Consider the following 19,091-nt stretch of genomic DNA (forward strand, 5'->3'; position numbering starts at 1 on the left):
AGTTGGAATAAAAATTATTTCAAAATATATAATACCATTGAACTTTTTTATTTAGGTGCATAATTATGATAAAATTATCTTAAAAACTACAACAAACAACATAATCTAGTCGTGGTCTCTTCCATTAAACAAAGTAGTCAAATATAAATTACAAATTTCGAAAAACTTCTTTATAAACTACATTATCAGTACTATTACATTCTTCATCACTATCACCACATACCAATATTTTCAAACCTTGTCGACTGGTGACCCTTGAGATAGCAACATAAAGTTGACCATGGCTGAACACAGGTTTCTTCAAATACAAGCCCACATGTGCCAATGATTGTCCTTGACTTTTATTAATGGTCATTGCATATGAAACAACCAATGGAAATTGTCGTCTTTGAAATTTGAAAGGCAATCTTATATCAGAAGGTATCATATTGAGCCTAGGGATCAAAACTAATTGGCCAACATTGTGACCACTTAGTAATTTTCCCTCCAACATATGAGAACCCAACCTTGTAATCACAAGTCGAGTGCCATTACACAACCCATTATGATGATCAATATTTCTCAACAACATTACTGGAGTCCCAACTTTCAAGAACAATTCATGATTTGGTAAACCAGAACACTTCAAACTATTCAAAAACTCAGGAGTGTGAATATCGTTGATCAAGCTGCTACCTGAATCAGATCTGCAAGAACTGTTTGAGCTAAAGTACATTTTACCATCTCCACCCCTGAAATTAATCATGTATTCATTAATGGAATGAACTACATCTAAAGTAGGAGCAAGTATTGCCCTATTATCCAAGTAAGACAAATCAGAGTTATCACTATGGAACAACGGATATGTGCTAGATACGATAGTTCTTAACGGATCATCATTACTCTTAAGCACAATATCGTCAGGTAATCTAATCACAGAAACACCATCACCACAACTCCCAATTAATCCATCTCCAACATCAGCTATCCAACTCGAAAATTCTTCCAATTCAGTGGCCATATTCTCAGACACTTGTCGTAAACGCATATTCTTTGTCAACCTCAACACTTTGCAACTGTTCCAAAGGTAAGATGAATTGATCGTTGCATTAACTATATCATGCCTATTACCTTTAGGGATAACAGGTAATATTTGCCGAAAATCACCACCAAGTACAACAGTTTTACCACCAAATGGCACATCTAACCTTGATTCATCACGAACTCGCATTATATCACGAATACTTCTGTCTAATGCTTCAAAACAATACTTGTGCACCATAGGAGCTTCATCCCATATAATAAGCTTTGCCATCAAAATTAGCTCTGCCAACGGACTTCCTGGTTTTATATTACACATAGAATCCTCATTAATACTAATAGGAATCTTGAAACGTGAATGCGCTGTTCTTCCACCTGGCAATAACAATGAAGCAATTCCACTTGATGCAACATTCAAAACAATTTCCCCCTTTGAACGAATAGCAGCAGACAATGACTTCCATATAAAAGTTTTTCCAGTTCCTCCATACCCATACACAAAAAATATACCACCAAACTCAGATTCCACTGAAGTCATAATTGTATTGTAAACTCCATGCTGCTCATCAGTAAATTTCTCAAGATATTCAAGATGATCTTTAGCCAATTGTTCACGATCATATGCTAACTCATCATAGATCAACCTATCATTGCTCATATCCAAGAATTCCGAAGATGGAAATGGCATTGTTTCAAAATCACGCAAACTCTTACCAAGCTCACCCAATAACTTCTCAATTTCAACCAATGTAAAATTTTGAATTTCAATATCTGTAAGCTTCAAATCTACACAAAAATATTTCCAAAATAAAAGGAATTAGTTGCAAAATAATATAGAATTACATTTAATAGATATACTTATAATTCATATTATTTTAATATTTTTCATCAAAGTACACTTTTGAAACCTATCCTAAACAGACGGTACACTACATTTGCACAAAAAATATCTTTAATTACGCTACATTTTTACACACTTGCCAATAATATATATATATATATATATATATATATATATATATATATATATATATATAGGGGGTCGCGCCAATGAGACCCCCTAATTTTAATGAGATCTAGAGCACGATCTGGTGCGTTTATTTTATCAATCCTATGGCTGATATTGTATCTGGAGGGAGAATTTTTTTCACAGGTTTCGAATCCTAGAGGAACCAAAAAATTTTAAATTTTGTTATTCAACAGTTTATACTGCATTGTTCATCAGTATATACTGCCTTGTTGATCAGTATATATGTCTTATTCATTACCAATTATTTAAATTTTATTTTTCATCAGTATATACATTTTGTTCGTTAGATATACGTCTTGTTCATTAATATTATATGTCTTATTCATTATCCTCAGTGTTTCACGAAAAATAGGGGATCTCACTGGAGCGCGCCCATATATATATATATATATATATATATATATATATATATATATATATATATATACAAACAAATATATATACATATATTTAAATAGAAGTATTACAGGCAGACATACTTGATGAAAAATGAATTGCATATGATACTAAACTTGATACCAACAAATATTATTTAGCTTACTAAATAATAAAATATTATAATATATATTTTTTACAATCACCATATATATCCCTATTTTTAATTAATGCGTTCACTTATAGATCAATTTTAAATGATTGAATTATGTTTCAATATTTTTAAAATATGGAATTCTATTTATGCTATCAAATTATATATCAATAGTTTAATTATTCCACTTTTATAAGTCATTTTTCAATATATAATATAAAAACATACCATATATTTTCAATGTATATACATTCACATATTCATATAAATTTACTCATTATTATCACAAAAGGAGTGCTTTAACTAATAACAAAGCATCATAAAAACATACCTGGATATCGTAATACCAATCTCTGTTGATATAAGATATCATCGCCTAATAAATTCCAAGTACTGCTCCACACATTTTCAGGCCGACTCATGGAACTTGAAGTAAGCAACGTCACAAATAACCTTCTCAAAGATGAAGCAGAAGCCCAATTACTTGCTTCAACAATCCCATCAATATATTCTTTATCATCTTCTAACAAACCCAAAGCATAGCAAGCCTCACGAAATGTTGAATATTGTACACCATTTACACATCTAATATCCTCATAAGAAGTCGCACCTCGAACAATATTCAACAAACATCTTAAGTAAAATGATTCACCCGAACCTGGTGGAACATAATACAATCTACCTATAGAAACTCCTTGTTTCCTTGGTTCCCATCTCCGATGATTTTCCGTAATTTTCCAAACAAATTTTGTAGGAAATTCAGGATATGTAAACTCCTTAGCTTCTGCATACATTTTGTTTGCTTCAAACCAACCTAAGAACATACTTTCATGAATAGTTTCCCTATTCAAAATATTTTCAAGCCGATCTGCCTCTGAAAATATAACCGCATGCTCACCAGGTAAATGGTAACTCAATCTCTCCACAGAAGGTTTTTTGTATTGGATTTCAAATCCAAATACTCTCCAAGCAGCTTCACATGGTGAGATGTATCTACAATCATAATACTGATTCACCTCATCTATGCCCCTCCCTTCATCATCTTCTTCGCTTGAATTATAAAATGATGCAGTAACACGATCATTGCCTTTATTAATATACTTGAATAAATACTTGATCGATCGTGATTGATTACACCATTCTACATTAATATGAGCACCATACTTCAAAAGCAAACCACGATTGTGAGGCACAACATATCTATTGTCCAAAGATATACCATTCTTCAATATAACGCGCCCATTATTCCGCCTTCTATATACAGGATATCCGTCATCATCAACAGTTGTTGCATCAACATATTTCTTTGGAAAATACTTCGTACAACGACCATTCATCATACACGGCGATGAAATTCTGAGGGCACCACATGGACCATGAACCATGAATTCTTTAACAGCTTCATAATATTGAGCATCATCTATTGGATCTGGAATTTCCGCTGAAATGATCTTATCTATATCTTCAGCATCAGGATGTTTATCCTCTTTTGCCATAAATAGCAAAATATGCGCATGTGGCAATCCTCGTTTTTGGAATTCAATTGTGTAAACAACTAAGAAAAGAAAGTTTAATTTAGAATATATATTGAATTCATGAAAATATATGTATAAAGAAAATAATCTATATAAATACCTGCTCGGACCACACCGAATACTCGATCATTGCGAACACTATGAATTAGATTGTCTAACTTTATTTTGAAAACTCTGGAAACTATATCGGGCCGATCCTCTGACTTTAGACCTTTAGCATCAAGATATCTAACTAACTCTGGCCACTTTGGATTGCAAGTAAAAGTGATAAACAAATCCGGATATCCAGCCCAACTACAAATAGTCATAGCATCTTGGTAATTTTGAATCATATATCGTGCACCACCAATGAAAGAAGACGGCAAAATCACTCGTTTTCCCTGCATAGCTGGATCCCTCTCACCTCGTATCAAAGCATCTGCTAAACCTTTATACATATCACATCGCAATTTATTTTGATTATAACGAAAAAAGTTCAATCTACCAGCTTCCACCATAGTGTAACTATCAACAATAAACTGCTGAAACAAACGTCGACAATAGAACAATATAGAAAATTCTCCACGTCTTTCATGCAATCGATAGGCCAAAAATTCCTTCACACTTATTTTCTTCCGCGAAAATTTGCTTTCTTCAACACCCTTTGCAAATGGAATGTCACATTTATACCCATCTTCTCCATATGGAAACAACAATGGATATTGTAATGCAAGATACGATGGATGAAGCTCATTAATTCGTTTCAATTTTCCACTCTTGAACTCAATAACAATATCTCTATTGCCCATTGAATCATCTATGTCTCCAACAATAAGTGCAGCTACTTCGGACGTAGACGGCAAATTATAAGTTCGAGCATCTTTCCCTCTTTCACTAATCAATCTCAATTTCACATCTGGCTGGATTGCATCCCTTAATCGATCCTTAGCCATCCTAAATGACTTCGCCAACACATTTTGTTCATCAAGCATTGCTTGCAAATCACGCACAATTTCAGTATGTAATTCATTAAAATTTCCAACATCCCTGAAACAATATTAAAATACTATAAATATAAAGTAATTACATGTATAAAATATTGTAAAAAAAAAACCACAAATGAAATAAATTACCTCACTGAAAGTATTCTATTGTGAACTTCATTATCTGTGTCATAGATATACAACTGCGCAAACTTTGGAGGACAACCTTCCATAGGCATCAAACTACCAATGAGATGATAGTTTTGCCCATGCAATCGAAAAATCGGAGGGGTATTGCCTTGATTTATCGAGTGATCAATTTTACCACCCATTGATGTGAATCCAAACATATTATTATAAGATCTAATATTTTGGAGATAATGCTTACTTTTGGCATTATTTCCAAAAATAAGATCATATAATACTTTTGGCGGACACATAGCTTTTGGAAGTTCAATTTTTCCATGCATGCAACACAATGAATATTTCGGTTTTGTAGAATTAACAGTCTTCGCCAATCTTTCTTCATACCAAAAAAATGCAAAACAATGTTCACATTCATGAACAACATCTCCAATATCCCAATATTCTGAAGAAAAAAAAAATCAAAATATATTTGTCAATATAAATAACTCGAAAGTACAAAAATAAGTTAAAAGAAAATGCAAAGCACTATCATACTTATTTTCAAAAAGCAACTAAAATATAAGTACCCAATCGGTAAAAAAACTTCTACTCAAATAGCATTCACTAAATTATTCATACAATGTATGCTATCATTCATATATTTTAAAAAAACTATGTACTTACTTATTGTAAACATATTTGAATTTCATAAGTTGTACTCCTTAATATAAAGAATTACCTAAAAATATAATACACTTGCTTAATATGTTCACAGTAAGCAAAATTGGAATCCTTTCAAAGACTTGCAATAGTATTACACAAAAATAACTAACATAATATAAATATAAATTAAAATTTTAACACACACACACACACACACACACACACACACACACATATATATATATATATATATATATATATATATATAAATTACTTTTGAGGCATTAAAGAATTACTACTAAACAATGTAAACTATATATAAAACATGATAGAAACATAACATATATAAAAAATTAATCGATAAATATATATAAACTCACAAATTATAGGAAACATATGTTCTTTATATATATATATATATATATATATATATATATATTCATTTGTAAACAACACAACACTTATAAAATTAAATATTAATTGACATGTATATATAGATAACATCATTATAAATTTATACTACTAAACAATAACTAATCACCTTGACTTTCAACTTTCTTCTTCTTGCGACGATCAATAATGGAATTATCACTTGGAGATGAAGATACACAAAAAGATCTCTTTTGCTTTTTAAATTTATCAATAATGATAAATTTCGAACCATTGTCTTCAAAATCAACAACACTATCTACATTCTCCACAACATTTGAAGAGATAGACCTTTCAACATCTACAAATAATGACAACACAAAATAAGAATTTTATAAGTTAATCGCTTTAAATTTAACACTGAAGTATACATATTTTAGCAAATCTGGCATAAAAATATAATATAGAATAGTTGAATATATCAAGAATTTTCGACATAAATTTATTAAAATTAAAAAGTCTGTTATTCATTTTCACAGACACACACAAACACAAAATAATATAATAAACCCTAATTAACTAAAACTTGTTTTTCATAGTGATTGGACAATATACATATAAGTATACTGTATAAAAAATTATAGTATAATAGTTTGATATGCGTGTATATATATATATATATATATATATATATATATATATATATATATATATATATACACACTCAATTTAATCTCACATTTGAATTATCAGTTTAACTTTGTTGTATATAAATTACATAGTTTCATATATGTGTATCAATACTTATGTTGTTTCTAATTATTTTTTAAATGATAATACTTCTGCTATTTTTGATTAAGTTGTTGTTCATAATAGATAGTTACGTATATTGGAATTGAACAAATAATGCAAAATATTCAATAATCCACGTATTTTCATACGAATCAACAACTCACATTAATATGATAATTTTGAACACAGTGTTTGATATATAAATTGAGATAAATGGTGATAAATAAAACTAAGATAAATAATACCTAGCTAAATAATATCAGGGGAGGAGATATTAAATTTTTTAGTGGAACAATGATATAAGAGCAGGCCTCTCGCTTAATGCGGGCCTTCTTATTTAACAAACAAAAAATAGAAGCAATATAATAGAAAAAAGATGATAATCCAAACAAATGACCCAAACTAAAAATAATAATTTTGGACATGAATTAAATAAATTAACGCCATGATTTTTCATATATGAAGCCCATCAGGCTTATTATTCTCGAACCCACTACAATCTAATATCCTATCATTCTTATTACCACAAAAAACTATAAATTATAATTATCTTATATGGCTGCCAACTACCACAACAACTAAATTTATTATGCCATAAAGATACAATAATATAAATAGAGAGAACTTCATTTCTAGGGTTTCAAGTCCACCTTCATTCTAAAGGTTAGGAGGCGCCGCTTCACTCTAGAATTCTAGAGTCTTCTCTCTAAATTCTTACCCTAATTCCATACCCCGCATATCCCATCCTTCTCCACATCCAAATCTGAAAACTATTCCACAATACCATCCACAAACTTCAATTACAGCTACACAACTACCAATTTTTTGATCCAAATCCCTTCGAAAACTTAGAAATCTCGCTTATTCAGTGTGTACAAATACAGAGCCTAAAACTCACAACATCTGAAAGTCTCTCGCAAGTGCAGCCACGCCTACCGACACTACATGCACAATTGGTGAAGCCAAGAACCAGAAACGCCGAATCCTTTCAGATCCGAAGAGTATGAGCAAAAAGGTACAAATACCGAGATTTCTTAACCCTTACTTTAGACTTACACTAAAGTTTCAAAATTAACTAACACCAAAACACGAATCCTTTTCAGATTTGAAGACGCTGATTTAAAAATTTCAGAGCCCCCAGTTCGATCTACAGGAAGGAACAATTACCTATGGAATGGCTTTATAAGAAGGCCAAAGAGGTAGTAATTTATAGCTCAATATATTCATCAATAAATTGTATTACCAGAAATTCGATACTTACTAACTAAATGTCCTTCCAAACAGTTTAAGCACAATTTTCATGTACAAAAATCCGCCAAAAAAAGATAAGTATCTTACCTCCTGTGTACTTAATTTCTTTGTTGTATATTTTTCACTTTATCTAAGACATTCCTTACTAATACTCAAACTTATGTGATTTTCTTACAGAAATGTAAAAAATAATGGAGAGCAAAAAACAGAAACGTGAAGATCTACTGAAGTTTATTATGCAGATAAAAACTTCACTGTCTACTCAAGATCTACAGCAAAAATGAAGAACCAATATCAAGATAAGAACTCATTTTCATACATTATTCACAAAGATAGAAATATAATAAATACCAGTAGAATTTTCTGCATTTGATCTGACGCCAGTAATCTTCAACGATTTTGTTAGCTTTCTCATTTAGAATCACCTGTAAAATATGTGAAAAAATTAGTAAAAATTTATAAAACAAAATTCCTCAATAAAAAAACTCGTATAAAAAAAAGGTGAAGAATAATATAATCACTTTCACAACAAAAATGGTTAAAAGTAAAGAAACTTCAACTTTACTGTTCTTGAGTAATATAAGCTTCTGAGATTTGCTAATATGAGCACTGTAAGTGAATCTGCAGATGAGAAAAAATGAGCCTTTATTACAAAACTTATTTATATAAAAGTTAATTAGCTAATATCCAGTGGTTATTAACCTGCAAGTATTCAAATGTCAAGACAGTACAGATAATACCTCCTCACAGTTCCTAGGAAATAACAACACATGCTAACTTTTTTCCTAAGCGAGGCGCATGGAGTGTGGGCTTAATTAATAAAATATTATTAATTAAGTGTGAGGCAAATTAGTGTGGTGTGCAGGAGGTATACAGCTGTATATCATTTATTCTAAAATATTAGGATATTCCACTATTCTAATAAAATATTATTAATTAAGAGTGAGGCAAATTAGTGTGGTGTGCAGGAGGTATACAGCTCATTTATTCTAAAATATTAGGATATTCTAGTACTATATGAACTAATCTATTAAATATTAATTTATATACAAATTAGTGAATTACCCATTATCTAAATTCTAGAAGTCAGTTCGTCACTTACCTTAGGTAAATATATTAGAATTTTTTAGGCTTTACTGCGCCTCGCCTACGAAAAGCCCGCGCCTGCGCTTAAAGCCCTGCGCCTAGGCTCCGAGGCATGTTTGCGCCTCATGCGCCTCGGGCTTTTTAAAACCCAGATCAGACTTATACTCACATATATATATACATAATAGAATTTTATAAATTTTAATATTATATTCATAAAACTAAATTTATATATCTTATGTGACATTTTGGGAATTTTGGGTTCCTTTTTATATTTTTCAATATTGAGTTCATTGAATTCTCACTTTCATAATACAGAAATTTTAACTTTATGTAAAGTTTCATTAGTATTGAGTTCATTGAATCCTCACTTTCATATTTCTCAATTTTGAGTTCATTAGTATCTTAAACCATAGATATCTTTAAATTTATGAAAAGTTTACTGTGTTGAAAGTACAGCCCATATACTTATGATCTACCCATAAATATCTCTATCTCCTATTTTACTGATTTATATGCTTAAAAATACAGGTCATATACTGATGTTGTGGCTCCAAGATCAAAACACCATACAAAATCCTTATGAAATATTGTGGCTACTATGCATAAGGTAACATCACCTTACTTGTAAATTATGTTAGACTTTGAATGGAGTGTGATCTGCCTGGTGATCACGGAGATGGCCTGCCTGGTGGTCAATTATGTGATTATTTTTTTCAAATTTAATGGAGTAGCCCTGCCTGGTGGTCAATTATGTGATTTTTTTTTCAAATTTAATGGAGTAGACCTGCCCGGTGGTCATTTGTTTATGTTTGATAACATAAATATTAAACATAGACACTGAATGACATTTAACGAAAAAATAAAACTACATCTGCATTAAATCATATGATATCAGCTTCAAATACACAAGAAATAGTAATTAAATTCACACTTCAAAAAAACAAATTCAGTTTACATTAAATTAATATAAACTGAAGAGGTAATTCATATAAGATTATAATTTCTGTATTTGAAAAAAAAAGATCATATTTTTTATATGATATCCTATATTAGATATAAGACTTCTTAATAACTTGAATTGAAAATATTTTTAATGATATATTTATTTTCAAAAACTTGAAATGAGTTAAGAAATTACTGAATAGATGTTTTTAATTCCCTGTTACTATCTATTTATGTAATAACTCAACGTTAATACATTATTTTCTTTGTTACTTTCGTTTTTCTTTTTCTCAATAAAATTTCAATTCAGCAACTCAACGTTAATACATTATAACATCAGTTTGATAACATAAATATTTAAAATACAATATCTGCATTAATTATAGTATCTCTGCATGTAAAATATTGTCTCTGTTAAAAAAATATGTACATTAAATATGAAACTTGTAATAATAAAAAAAATCGAATACAATCCAAAATTCAAATCTCATAATTAAAAAATAAATCTATAGGTGCATTAAATATCAAACTTTCAAATATATAAAAGCTGTAATTAATACTTTGGAAAATAAGATTCATGGTCAAGAGAAATTTGATGTAAATTGAATATGTAACTCATATAGGATTGTACTTTCTATCTATTAAACCACAGTAAATAGATATAGTACAAATTATTAACTTTGACTTACACCAGTAAAGTAAATTAGTATAAGTTAATATTTAGTTAAGTTCATAGGCCTGTAACATAAAACTGAAATAATTATAGCATATATACAATATTATAATTCTTAGCAAATTATGTACTTTAGTTAATGATGCTGGTTAAACATGATTATAAATGTATAGAAATAACATTTAAAACTAAATCACATTTACCAGATAAAACTAAATAGTTACTACCAACACAAACTGGCAAATTCATACATAAGGTCATGCAGATTAAACAAAATAATTACTACCAACACAAACTGCTAGATTCATACATAAGGTCATCTAAATCTATTGACTGCAAATTATATGATGCTTACTCAAGTAAGCATCAATATTTGCAATCAAACCAAAACTAACATAACAAAAGTACTGCAACATAGAGTTTGTAATAGAAATAACAGTTAAGATGACCATTCCTACTTAGAACCTTAGACAGATCAGTTCAAAAAACAAAAGGATTTGCTTCGTCAATTCTTTTCAATCTTCACTTTCACAGCTCTCGCCTTCTTCTTCCTATCATTTTCTTCATTTGTGAAATCATCCAACAGCTTCCTCTTCACAGATTCATGGCACTTAGGTTCCTTAATAATCTTCGATGATGCATCACTCCCAGTCTGTGTAACCTTCTTTGGGGTGATCATCCCATCTTCACAATCCTATTTCAGTAAACAATAAAAAATGTTAAAGTAACTAAACACTAATTTAAAGTACAAATATTAATATTCATAAATCATACAATACCTTCCCAAAAACTGTAGCCATTGAAACATCAGTGTTATGTGATAAGGACTCACAATCTTCCAAGTAACCTTTGTCAAACAAATTCTCTGCAGATGCAGACATCCCACAAATATCAGCCTTAGTTAGCAGCTTCCTCTTCACTAATTCATGGCAATTAGGTTCCTTAATAATCTTCAATGATGCAGCACTCTGGGTTAATGTTTCACCCTTTGGGGTGATCATCCCATCACCATCCTATTTCAGTAAACAATAAATAATTTTAAAGTAACTAAACACTAATTAAAAAGTACAAATACTGATATGCATAAATCATGCAATACCTTCCCGAAAGCTGACATTGAAACCTCAGCAAGTGAAACATTCATGGGGGTGCTCAACCCATCTCCATAATCCTATTTAAGGAAATGAAATACATTTCAATGTCTAAACCAATTGTAAAAAACACAACAATTAATATACACAAGTATACAATACCTTCCCAAGCTCTTCAGCAGCTGATATATCTGTAATTTGGGAAATCTTTGATAAAACATGCGACTCTGCAAGTGAAACAGTCATGGGGGTGCTTTTCCCATCTCCATAATCCTATTTAAGTAAATGAAATTAGGTTTCAGTGACTAAACCAATTGTAAGAAACACAACAATTTAAATACACAAGTACACAATACCTTTCCAAGGTCTCCAGCCATTGTTATATCTGAAATTTGAGATAAAGACTCACACTGCTCTAAATAACCTTTGTCAGACAAATCCTCCAGGGTCGCAGAAAGCCCACAAACATCGTTCTCTTTCCAGAAATGATTAATGACCAGTTGGTCAGTGCAAACTTTAGTAACTGTGTATGGCTTATCCTCCACAAAAGATGCTTCTGATCTCATCTGTATCTTAAACATAACAACTCGTTCATTCAAAGCTACATCAATCTCCTTTGGAACAATCTTGGCATCAGCTGCCTCTTTGTCATTCATTGATATTTGCACAGCTTTTTTCCCAACCAAGGCCACAGCCTCCTTATCCCACACCAATAAAGAAGCATTATTGGTACAATCAACCACATTCAAAATCAGTTGATACCTATAATAGATATAAATCACATATGAAAAATTTAATAAACTTGTACAATACATCCTATTAAATCATATTGAATAAATTAAATACTAATGGCATTTAATATACTTAACCTCTTATTAACTACTCCATCATATTTGTCACAGTTACCACAATAAAATCTTCCAGTTTTCTTTTCCACTTTTCTTGTGCATTTTCTGCAAGCGTTATAACACCATTGTGCATAACAGTCAACATTGTCTATTTTGGCACAGATCCAATGCTCCCCATCCTGCCAAAAATCATAACAAAGAAACTGTTCTTTTGTTAAAACACATAATCTTTCCTAAATTTACTCTTCTTAGCTATTAAATGCATTACCTCAACTGTGAAAATATCATCGAGCGTTTTAACAACTATGTTTCCATTGAAGAAATCATCAGTTTGAACAACACTTTTTTCAAATGATAATTCAAGCCTGGCTGAAAATGACTGATTCCCAATGATCCTACACATAAACAACACATTACTAAAGAAAAACAACAATTATAAAATGCATATCAACACTACACAATCATGAAACACTTACTGCTTCCTAAAATCTTCTATTTCGGGAATATCAGAATTTAGAAAAATCTGAGAAGCATTGTAAGATGTGCATGCTCGCATCTCACCTACATACAATCAAAGTTAGCTATTAATATTATCCACAACATACAACCTGAAAAAATCAAACAAAATTCATACCACGATAAAAGTTAGGGCGACAAAGCTGAATAATAATAATCTGAACCCTTGTGTCTGCAGCATCAGCTTGATTGAGGAACATATCAACATAGTCCTCCCATAGAGTGCAGTAGATTTGATTGTGGCTGTTAAATAAAATCATATTATAATAACAAAAAACCTACATAATGATTATACTGTGAAAACTTAAATAAAGATTAACATATACTTTTGATCCTCCAACTTTAATTCAACCATTTTTGACTCGGAGTCATTCTTCACAAACCCTTTCCCTGCTATCACTCCAATAACATCTACAAAATAATCCAAGGTTACCAAACTGCACATTGTAGTACCAATAAACCCACAAATACCAAAAAAATAAAACACATACCAAACATTCCTACTGAATCAGTAGTCTGAATTGAAGAAATATCCTCAAATGATTTGAATGAGAACTTATAGTTTGGAAAACACTTTGGAAATACTTCCGAAATCATGGTTTTTGGCGTGAGTTCAAGACGATGCACATGATCTGTCACCTTCCACTTCGTACCATTTCTCTTGACCATGAAATTCATTATTTGATAAACCAAACCTTCTTTAAGTTTGTTTCCAAACATTTTGGTTAGTTTGTTTGGCACACTCAATTGTATCCGTGTTCCCTACAAATATATTAACATGTGAATTGTTATGCAACAGGAATGCACTGATTTGCACTGATTCAGGTAAAGGACAACACTGTACTGCATATTTTATTGGTAAGCAGGGAAGTATTTTCATAGACATACGAAAAAAGTTTTTTTTTTTAAATGAAGGGAAGTATTTGCAGGGAAGTATTGGTAAGCATATTAGTATTTATTGGTAAGCAGGTGGGTATTTGCATAAAAATGAACAGGCATATATCTTACATAATTTTTTTTAATATAATACTATTTTGTAATAAATTAACAAAATTACACACACACTACAAAAACATGTTCATCATGCACAACACATTCAAATATAACAGTTTGGACAATATTTTTATAAATGAACATGCATATATCTTTCATAGTTTTTTTTAATATAATACTATTTTGTAATAAATTATCTGATACCAAATACAATTACACACACACACTACAAAAACCTGTTCATCATGCACAACACACTCAAATATAACAGTTTGAACAATATTTTTATAAATGAACATGCATATATCTTTCATAGTTTTTTTTAATATAATATTTTTTTGTAATAAATTATGTGATACCAAATACAATTACACACACACACTACAAAAACCTGTTCATCATGCACAACACACTCAATTCGAATTATTTCGGACTTTGAGCCAGCAACGTATCTATTGTACACTCGCACACAGCGCACTTTTATGGCTTGAGTTGTTTTATTTGTCACCAGTGCATCAATATTGGTGTACAGGGGAGCCATCTTCAACTTTTTTCTAAAATCATTTAAAAAAATTAAACAAATATTAGATCCTTTTTTGGTTCCTTAAAAATGTGATACGAAAAATTATATCTTAGCATATAAACATTCTAACATGGAAAAAATGATTACATATCACTTTATGAAAATTCTTTCTGCAATAACGCAAAGTACTTTATTTTTGTACAAATGATCATGTATTCAACTTTGTCATTGCAGAATAGCTTAGCCATTTCCAAACAAACATCTTTTTGAAAAAGCAAACAAAAAGTTTTCAAGTAGACAAAGAAAAAGAAATTTTTGAAAAGTAGTAAAGATAGAAAAATGAGCATACAGAATATTCATTATAGAAAATCAAACAAAAAGTTTTCAAATAGACAACAAAAAGAATTTTTCGAAATGCAGTGAAGTTTGAAAAATCAGCATAAAGAATATTCATCATTCTCACTGCCACTTATCAGTGGAATAGCTCTTTCCATGGAAAGGCTCTCTGCAGCAATATTGAGAAATGATTAAAAATGAAACAAATAGAAATTTTTGAAGATTTTTGAAGAAGACAAGAGAATCTTTAAAGTACGAAATCAGATAAATCATCTCATTGCCACTTATAAGTGGAATAACTCTTTCCATGGAAAGGCTCTCTGCAGCAATTAGAGAAATGATTCAAAAGGAAACATATAGAAATTTTCGAAGAAGACAAAAGAATATTGCAAGTGCGAAATCAGATAATTTTTTTGGAAAAAAGAAGGATGAGAAATATTACAAATGTTAAATCCCAGAAGTTAAGTGTGAAGAATTAGAAGATAATGAAGTGGTATTTATAGAATTTCGAAAACAGTTGGCTGAAAAGAAATTTGGGCTCCAAATTTCAAATTCAAAATCGTGCTGATGTTGGAGCCAAAATGCAGACCCTCTCTTAATCCAGTGCACGATAATCAAGCAAAATCCATTGGGCTGATTGGCGGGAAATGGCTGCTGAAATTTGGGCTCCAAATTTCAAATTCAAAATCGTGCTGATGTTGGAGCCAAAATGCAGACCCTCTCTTAATCCAGTGCACGATAATCAAGCAAAATCCATTGGGCTAAAGGCTGGGCTGATTGGCGGGAAATGGCTGCTGCAGAAAACTCTGCTTTTATATTAGTATAGATTAACGGTGACCTTTTGCCTATAGGTCGACCAGACACATAGGATTTTGTATAATAATAAATAAAAAATTCTTCTTGAATCAAATTTTGTGACCGACCATGGTCTCATGTGGACCGAAATGAGACCTGCGGTCTCTTTACTTTTTGAATAATGCTTTGATGACGTGTCACTATTTTATTGGTGGGATGTTTTTAATTTAGATATTAAGATAAAATTTTAATATTTATTATTATTATTATATATATATATATATATATAATTTTTTTGTATTTCGAGTTTGGATTGTTGTATTTTATATTTTTAATTTGTCGTAATTTAATTTTTTATTAGTTGGTTTTTTCCTTTTAATTTTTTTGTAATATTTTAATTTATATTTAATATTACTAAATTTATTACGATTAGTAATAAAATAATTATATATAATGTTGTGGTTGAGGTGATCATTGATAAATCAACAAAAATAGAAGTAGTTGGATTGTGATGAATATTAGTGATGTAAAAGAGAGATATATTAATTAAATATTAAAGATGATTGGATGATTGGGTAACATAACCTTATGAATACAAAGCAAGGGACTCAAGTATATCAAATGAGCTAGATGCTCAATTGATATTTATTCCCATCAATTAAATATATATATCTTCCTTGTATCATTATATCATATGGTACAATAAGTTGAATATGAAAATTTACCTACCTCGAAATCCACAAAAGATCAGAAAATAATAAAATGAGAGAAGAATCAAACAAATATGCAATATTCTGGTACTAGACATTGACACCTGTATCAGTTCTCAAAATTTAATAAAATGTTGAAACTCGGGGCAGAAATTATAGCATAATAAAGTATAATTAGCTCAATCTTGCTTCAAAAGAAAAGTATAATTAGCTCAATCTAGATTAGGTTTTCTTATTAAATTTTTTTTTGGTAAAAATATTATACTCTCTCCGTCCCACTAGAATTGGCACTTTTGAATTGAACACGGAGATTAAGAGCATCCACAATGCTTGCACCCATAGTGGGTGCAATAGAATGGGTCCCACTTCTATTGCACCCACTCCCACAATGGTATTGCACTCACTATAGGTGCAATAGATTTTATTTTATTTTTGAATTAGTTTTATTCTAGTTTCCATTTTACAATAATTAAGAAATTAAAATTTCATTGAATTAAAATTCAAATCCTACATTGTTAGAAATAAAAGAAATACAAGAAATTAAAATCCTAAATTACTTAAATTAAAACAAACATAAAATAAAAAATCCTAAAAATCTACGGGATGTTGTGTCGTTTTTTTATCTCCGCCACCTTGCACATGTGAAACGCCAATTCGTCGGGATTCATTTGAGAGGTGTCCCGGCTCATCAACATGCTATCGGCGAGGTCACGTTGAACTTGGGAGAACGTTTCCATTGCATTCACCATATTCGCCATGTACCCGAGAGCTTTTTGGTTATCCTCCGACGTCTCTTCGGCCTTTTTCTTGCCTTTCCGCTTGTCTCTCTTGGCCGCCTTTTGGCCTTGGGGCCGGGTGGAGATAGAGGCGTCACTAGAAGTCGTTGTGGAAAGACCGTCGGACCCCTTTGATCGTTTGTCCGAATGGACATCGGAGTGAACATCCCCGCCGAGACTTGAAAATTTCTTCGACTCGCGCAAGATCTTCCATGCATGCGAATACCAGAACGGAACACGGTACTCGGCTAGCCACATTGCCTCTGCTTGCTCCAGGATTTGAATATCACTCATGCCTGATTTCCATTGATCGTGGCATTTTTTGTGCATGGCCTCAAACCTCTTCGCATCATTCGACACCCGTTGAAAGTGAGATTTGATTTGCGTGACGTCGCGTGAAATAGATCCTTCGGGCCTTTTAGCGTTGTACTCGGCGCAGAGGGAGCCCCAAAACTTCGCCCCTTTTTGGTCGACATCCACCACAGAGTCGTGGGTGTGCTCGCAATACAAACGGCAAATTAGCACCGTTTCTGTCGGATAATAGTTGCTACGTTTGGATGCCGCCGGCATAGAAGCAATCTCCTCCACGTCGGGCTCGGGCTCGGCAACGGCGGCAAAACGGGGGTTCAAATTGGTGCCCGCCGCTTGAAAGGCATTCGATTCTTGCGTGAACGGCGAGAATCCTTGCCTAGAAGCATTTGATTCGCCGGGGGATGGATTTTGAGGATGTTCACGCCAATAGTTGCTCCAATCGCCTTCCATTGCTATTTGTTGAAATAATTTAGAAGATGAGAGGAATGGATGAATGAGGAGAATGGATGAATGGATGAATGGATGAATGATAGAGGATGAAGAAGAGAATGAGGTTGTATATGTATATATAGAGGGGGTATAGAAATTAAAAAAAAAAAAAAAATCGGCAACGGAAAAAAAAAACGGTCAAAAATGGCTATTTTTATTTTTATTTTTATTTTTATTTTTATTTTTTTCCGGCCGAAAAGGGGCGCGTGTTTTACACGCCCCCTCCTTCGCTCCCACTATTCACAAGTGCGTAGCAACGCCCCCCTCCTTCACACCCGGGTGCGGCAATGGTGGTGGGTGCGATAGGCCGGGTTCGATCCGGCCATCGCACCCACCGCTGCGGATGCTCTAAGAAATGGTTAAGAGTTTAAAGTAGGTAGGGTCCACTTATTTTATGTGAGTAAAGAAAGTAGGGACCACATATTATTTTAGGAAAATGCCAATTCTAGTGGGACAAACAAAAAAGGCAAGTGTACCAATTCTAGTGGGACGAATGGAGTATACAATAGTTAAGTGAACCTAATTAAGTTAAGGCTATTTAACATTACTAGAGTTGATAATTATCTTCCTTTGTCTTAAAATACTACTTCATTCATTCCAATTCAATAAGCACATTTTTTATTTAAATTTCTCATTAAGGTTACTGAAATAGAAAATTAATATATACTAACAAATAATATTACATAACTCATTAGTTATATTATAAGTATATTATAACTCA

At 31.6% G+C, this 19,091-nt stretch overlaps 3 protein-coding genes across 6 annotated transcripts in view; 1 reads left to right on the plus strand and 2 right to left on the minus strand.

The window, feature by feature from the left end:
* LOC131008566 (uncharacterized) overlaps window positions 1-19,091 on the plus strand; it is a 590,934-nt gene that overhangs the window by 328,207 nt on the left and 243,636 nt on the right. The window lies entirely within an intron of this gene.
* LOC131008561 (uncharacterized) lies at window positions 103-8,973 on the minus strand. 3 transcript variants are annotated; one of them, XM_057935479.1, is made up of 7 exons: window positions 8,843-8,973; window positions 8,629-8,702; window positions 6,407-6,595; window positions 5,227-5,665; window positions 4,215-5,140; window positions 2,911-4,134; window positions 103-1,806 (listed from the first exon to the last, which is right to left on the minus strand). In XM_057935479.1, the coding sequence occupies exons 2-7, from the start codon at window positions 8,690-8,692 to the stop codon at window positions 149-151; spliced, it is 4,500 nt and encodes a 1,499-aa protein (XP_057791462.1). In that variant the 5' UTR covers window positions 8,693-8,702; window positions 8,843-8,973; the 3' UTR covers window positions 103-148. The 3 variants fall into 3 exon arrangements, with proteins under 3 accessions (XP_057791462.1, XP_057791463.1, XP_057791464.1); XM_057935480.1 differs by having other exon boundaries at window positions 8,838-8,949; XM_057935481.1 differs by having other exon boundaries at window positions 8,799-8,925.
* On the minus strand, window positions 11,242-15,519 carry LOC131008574 (uncharacterized). Of its 2 annotated transcripts, none has more exons than XM_057935502.1 (12): window positions 14,821-15,519; window positions 13,928-14,198; window positions 13,763-13,847; window positions 13,555-13,679; window positions 13,397-13,481; window positions 13,189-13,315; window positions 12,942-13,099; window positions 12,429-12,834; window positions 12,235-12,345; window positions 12,081-12,152; window positions 11,761-11,994; window positions 11,242-11,675 (listed from the first exon to the last, which is right to left on the minus strand). In XM_057935502.1, exons 1-12 carry the CDS (start codon window positions 14,968-14,970, stop codon window positions 11,487-11,489), a joined length of 2,013 nt encoding a protein of 670 aa, XP_057791485.1. In that variant the 5' UTR covers window positions 14,971-15,519; the 3' UTR covers window positions 11,242-11,486. The 2 variants fall into 2 exon arrangements, with proteins under 2 accessions (XP_057791485.1, XP_057791484.1); XM_057935501.1 differs by having other exon boundaries at window positions 12,942-13,123.

The sequence above is a fragment of the Salvia miltiorrhiza genome, chromosome 2 (genome assembly GCF_028751815.1).
Source record: "Salvia miltiorrhiza cultivar Shanhuang (shh) chromosome 2, IMPLAD_Smil_shh, whole genome shotgun sequence".
Classification (NCBI taxonomy): domain Eukaryota; kingdom Viridiplantae; phylum Streptophyta; class Magnoliopsida; order Lamiales; family Lamiaceae; genus Salvia; species Salvia miltiorrhiza.